At 66.1% G+C, this 5564-nt stretch overlaps 2 protein-coding genes across 2 annotated transcripts; one reads left to right on the plus strand and one right to left on the minus strand.

Annotated features, from left to right (window-relative positions):
• Nucleotides 1-1641: 1641 nt before the first annotated feature.
• EMIHUDRAFT_218682 (hypothetical protein) lies at nucleotides 1642-2490 on the plus strand (the record flags this gene model as incomplete). Its single annotated transcript, XM_005759332.1, has 1 exon — nucleotides 1642-2490. One exon carries the CDS (start codon nucleotides 1642-1644, stop codon nucleotides 2488-2490), a length of 849 nt encoding a protein of 282 aa, XP_005759389.1.
• A 397-nt stretch (nucleotides 2491-2887) lies between these two features.
• EMIHUDRAFT_359359 (hypothetical protein) lies at nucleotides 2888-3662 on the minus strand. The gene has a single exon (XM_005759333.1). It carries the CDS (start codon nucleotides 3610-3612, stop codon nucleotides 3094-3096), a length of 519 nt encoding a protein of 172 aa, XP_005759390.1. The 5' UTR covers nucleotides 3613-3662; the 3' UTR covers nucleotides 2888-3093.
• Nucleotides 3663-5564: the final 1902 nt, after the last annotated feature.

A 5564-nucleotide genomic window follows, 5' to 3' on the forward strand; every position in this document is an offset into this window, starting at 1 on the left:
CTCTCCGCCGCCCAGCCCGCCTCCGCCCAGTCCGCCGCCGCCGCATCCGCCCTCGCCGTATCCGCCCTCGCCGCCGCCCTCGCCACGCCGCCCTCATCGCCGCCTCCGAGCCTGCCGCCTCCCTCGCCGCCTCTACCGTCGCCGCCCCCACCGAGCCCGCCGTTGCCGCCGCCGCCGCCGCCCAGCCCGCCGCCGCCCAGCCCGCCGCCGCCCAGCCCGCCGCCGCCGACGCCGCCTCCCCCCTCGCCGCCGCCGCCGCCCTCGCCGCCGCCGCCCTTGCCGCCGCAGCCCTCGCCGCCGCAGCCCTCGCCGCCGCCTCCGAGCCCGCCGCCTCCCTCGCCGCCTCCACCGTCGCCGCCCCCACCGAGCCCGCCGCCGCCGTCGCCGCCGCCGCCCTCGACACCGCCGCCCTCGACACCGCCGCCCTGACCACCGCCACCGCCACCGCCGCTGCCCGGCCCGCTGCCGCCGTCGCCGCCGTCGCCGTCGCCCCGACGGCGCAGCGGCGGCGCAGCCACCCGCTTACGGCATCGTCTTGGGGTTGTGCTCGCGCCGGCCGACCTCTCCGAGCCGCTAGAGTGCGCGAGGGAGGCATGTGCGTTGCGCCTCTCACCGGCCGTGGAGGGCGAGCGCGGGGGATGCGCGCGCTCACTAATAAGTGCTACATTGTGCGTGCTGTATGTCGGTCTGCACACTGTACAGTGCCGCGGTGCCAGTGGGGTGTGAATGTGAACACTGACCCTCACACAGTAAGGGTTGGTCAACCATGTGGGTGTCTATGTGTTTCCCTCGGGCAGTAGATTCTTATTTCATCGTCAAAAAGCGCCCGTATTCACTTGCCAAAATCGCGACCCGGGGTGTTCGACCGGGCTACTGCGCGCCCCCGCCCCCGCCCCCGCCCCCGCCCCGGCTCCCAAGCGCCCCTTCCCCGGTAGGTGTGCGTAGAAAGTAGAACCAATCGAGAGGTGGCAGAAGCCGCCGTGTGTGACACATATTGCGGCACGTGAGAGTGAGACAGAGCCCCGGCAGCGGCCAGCGCGCGCGCGCAGCGCGGCCAGCGCAACAGGCGTTTCAAACAGCAAACGGGACGGCCTGCGCAGCCTCTAACTATATATTCTGGGACTGCAGGTCCCCGCCGATCTCGCACATGTCGGTGACGTGTCCCTCGTTGAGATGGATTCACAGCCTTGTTATTGAGAAGAATGTATGTATGTAGTAAGGTGAAGAACAGTCAGGCTCGGACTGGACACCAACGCGGTATGGGTGGACGCAAGACAGATGATGACGACACGCACGAGCGACACACAGACACAAACAAGCTCACAAGACACACAGCCAGCGGGCTGCCACACATCCTGAGTGGGCGTACACATCACTCAGGCCACGTCCCCCCTGTCGCCCCCCCCAGCACTCCAAGGTGCCAAGAGACAAACAACAGCACAACAACACAGACAGGAGACAGGCGACAGGGGCGAACGTGTGAGACTAGAGCAGGCTTGCTCCGCCTCTAGCAATCTCGTCGCCGGCCGCAAGGCACGGACGAGACCGTGTGTGGGGTCTTGTGAGGTGTCTATGGACAGAAGAAAATACGTCCACACACACTACTCGAGTACTGTGGACAGATAAAAACATACAGCCACAATGTTGGCGCACGACGACCACGTCGCCGGGCTTCGCGCGATGCTCTCCGAGCTTCGGGCACGCTGCCCGACGCTGTGCCCCTCCGTCATTCCGGATGGCTACGACGACCGCGAGCGCGGCACCGCGCTCGCCGCGCTCTGCGGCGCGAACGGCGCAGAGGAGCGCGCCGCGCTCGCTGACGTCCTCGTGCGGGCCCGCCGCGGGCAGCAGGCCTGCGCGTTGACGGGCGAGGCGGTGGGCTCGGAGTCGGAGCTCCGCTTCGTCTCGCAGTGGGACCTCGACCCGTCTGGGCTCACGATGCGGCTGCGCCGCTGCTCGTTTGTGTGCCAGCGGGCCGCGTTGCTGCTCGACCCTCTTCTGGTGCTGGAGCGCTTTGCCGCGCACCACGCCGGGGCCTCGGAGCTGAGTGAGCTCACCGCGCTCTTCTGCACGGCCAACGGCCGCGCCGAGATGCTCGAGAAGCCGGCGCGCGCACTCGAGTGGCTGCAGCAATGCTACTCGTTGGCGTATTCCTGCCGCGTCGTTGCGAGCAGCCTCGGCGAGTGGCGGCTTCAGAGCGAGGAGGGCGCGGAAATCGGCAGGCCGGTGCACCGGGTCGCGGCGCGCTTGCTTGGTCTCGGCGAAGGCGCGGGGAGGAAGAAGGTCGGCGAGAGGCGCAGCCCGGCGTCCGCAAAGCCTGAGAGGAGGAGGGCAGCTGGGACAACGCCGAGCAAGGCAACGCCGAGGGCAACGCCGAGCAAGGAGCCGCCAAAGGCGACGCCCAAGCGGCAGCGGGCGCCCTCCCAGGGACGTGCGAGCGGCGAGGAGGCTGCGTCGGGAAAGCGGCGTCGCAAGGCGCTAGCCGCGTAGAGCTGACCTAGTGATGGCCTAGGAGCCCTGCACGGACGGCGTGTTTATGCTACATAACACCTAGGGACCGCGTGGGGTGGGCGGCGAGCCGCGCATCGGCCGACAATGTGCGGTGCGTACGCGTTTCGGTCACACTCAAGGCCCGTTTTGCATGACCTGTTTTGACCGGGAGAGAGTGTGTATGCAGCCATGATCACACTGCTCCCGCGCGGCGCGCCCAGCGGGCAGCGCCGAGCGCGGTCCGGCGGCTCGGTCCGGTGCGGCGGTGGCGGTGCACCCACTGCCAGCGGCTCCCATACGCGCATAATACCTCTACAAGAGGCCCACCAACCCTAGCACCAACCTCGAGATGCATTCGTTGGGCTCCTTTTCGTATGAGCGTAGGTCTTCTCTCGCTGCTATTTCGGGAATATGCTGGAAACTGCGCTTTGAGAATCGCGCCGCCGGCCCGGTCCGCGGTCCCCGCTGGCGGCCCGCTCCCGCCCCGCGTCCCGCGGGCCGGCACGACGAGGCGAGACGAGGATGAGGCGACCAAAAGAGTACCGGCGCCCGGGGCGTTCGCTCAAATGAAGGGTTGGGTCTGACTCCTCGAGCGGCCAGGTGCTAGATCGGCACAAAGTGTGCGGTGTTTAGGACGCCCAGGAACAGCATGAAGACGATGGGAACGGAGAGGAAGCCCCAGAGGGGCCAAAAGGCGCCGCAAAAGGAGAAGAGCGAGAGCACGGCCAGGATTGTGGCGATCGGGATGGCTCGCGGCGATACCTCCTCCCATTCGCGTGTGTCCTTCTGGACGTACTTGACCCAGACGATGAGGTACGCTGCGATGCAGCCCCATCCGCCGAAGCAGGCCAGCGCCACGTTGAAGAGGAAGCCATTCATCTGCCGGTGAGGCTTGTCGCGCGTCGCACCCGTCAGGACAATGTCGGGCAGCTGCAGGTAGACGGCGAGCGCGAGCGCCACGAGGATCCACAGCAGAGCGAGCAACTTTCGCCACGCATACTCGAGCCACTGCTGCGTCACGCTCGACTCGCGCTCGTCCTCCACCTCCGAGTCTCGCAGCGGCGTGAGCTCGACGTGCTCGTACTTCTTGCGCGAGCGGGTGGCGGAGCGGACTGCCTTCATAAGTTGGCTTCGAGCCGCCTTGGCTGGCGTGGCGGCGCGGCCAAGCAAGGCAGCAGGCCCGTCGGAAAGAATTCCGCGTGCGTAGTACCTGCTCCTTAAAATCCCTGTGTGGTGGCGGCGTGCCGTCCTCCCATCCCTCCCTTGGGTTGTCTGTTTTCTTTCTTTCTTTCTTTTTAAAATCCCTGTGTGGTGGCGGCGTGCCGTCCTCCCATCCCTCCCTTGGGTTGTCTGTTTTCTTTCTTTCTTTTACCTGCTCCAAGTGCACCTAGATCCCATCCCTCCCTTGGGTTCTCTGTTTCTTTCTTTCTTTCTTTACCTAGATCCACGGTTGCCTGGGGTCGCCTCGTGAAAGAATTGGACCAAAAGCGCCCCCAATCCCGAGGCATGGGTTACAGTAGCTCTCCACAGCAGAATTGCCCCCTGTAGCAGGATCTTGGTCTTCTCAGTGTATGTATGTTTAGTGTAATGTATGTGGCTCTTATTATTGCCTATTGAGAGAGAGAGAGAGAGAGAGCACATGCCAATCTATAGGTCTTTCGACCGAGTCTATGAGTCCTGGCCGCTCCCGGTGGTGAACTGTGACAGGGTTTGCTGACAGGGTTTGCGCGCGGGCGTTCCTTGCTTTCGGGATTTTGCCAACCCATGACGCGTTTTTGGCGACGACTAACCAGTAGTCTGCCGACGGCGTAGGGGAGAGGACGGGCCGGTCGAATGGACACGCGCGTCGCCATGCCCGAGGGGGCGGCGACCCCGAGGAAGTCAGGACACAGCACCCGCAACGGCTGCAGAACATGGTAGATTTGCGGCCATTAAGAAAACGTGGCGTTAAGAAACCACCGAGCGATTTCGCAAAATCTAAGAATTTTACTATTAAGAAACCGCGTCCGCGTCGGCCGTCGCGCCGCAGCGCGCAGCACACTGGGCAAACCAGCCGATTTCCCTCCCGCTAAATCATCACGGCCCCGTAACACCCTCCGTGCGCGGTCAAAGGCTTCCCAGGGCCGGTCCATGACATGAACCGATAGACACAAGCAAAAAAAACCGCACCTCTAAGCTTCTCGGGCACCCCGAGGCCCATACGACGCCCCGGCGGGCCCCGGCGGAGGTCCGGCGCGGCGCTCCAAATCCGCACTTCGCGAGCTTCTACGGGCGTTCACGCGGCCTCTCCGCCTCGTGAGGCACACCCCACACCCACCACGAGTCCTGGGGCCGTGGGCGGACCTCTGGCCGCGGCGCCCGGAGCTTTGGTCGTCGAATATCGGCCGCCAACTAGGCCATCGAGCGAACGTGTCCGGAGAGGCTCTCGGATGGGTCCGGCAGCGGTCCCATGGACCCAGAAGCTCGCCCCGGCGGAGCACTCACGGCTCGGCCCCCGCCCCTGGTCACCCAGACGTGCCCTTGGACAGCCGTAGGGGCTCGGATGACGACGTTGGCGCCCGCGACGACGCCCTCCCCGACGACGTCGCATCTGGGGACTACTCGGGCGCGGCGGCGCGGATGATCACATGGATTGGGACTCTGAGCGATGGCAGAGGCCTTTTACTGCAAACGAGGACGCCCCGCGTGCCGCGAGGCCCCGTTGGCCGGGAGTGGTGAGTGGGACCATAAACAAGCCCTATATCCCCTACCGCGACCAGCCCACACACAGCCCAAACCGCTGCCAAACCGGCCCTGGTCACGCAGGCGGGGAGGCTGCCAGGGCGCCCAAACAATCCCTCACGAACGCCACACGGGCCATCACGGCCCGTCCGGCGGCCCGAGTGCCACCCCACACCCGCCCGACGCCCTCAGCCAGCCAGCGCCCACTCTGAGAGGCTTCACCGCCGCCAGCGCGCCGAGCGCGCCGCCCTCTCCTCGCGCCACACGGGCCCCTGGCCGCACGCCCGAGAGGCGGCCCATAATTTGAGTCGAGACGCGCCGCCGGCCAGCCAGCAGCTCGCCCGCCACCCGCA

Source organism: Emiliania huxleyi, assembly GCF_000372725.1.
Source record: "Emiliania huxleyi CCMP1516 unplaced genomic scaffold EMIHUscaffold_80, whole genome shotgun sequence".
Taxonomy (NCBI): Eukaryota; Haptophyta; order Isochrysidales; family Noelaerhabdaceae; genus Emiliania; species Emiliania huxleyi.

Coding starts and splice junctions, on each gene's coding strand:
- EMIHUDRAFT_359359 (XM_005759333.1), bottom strand. CDS start 3,612: ATGAAGGCAGTCCGCTCCGCCACCCGCTCGCGCAAGAAGTACGAGCAC.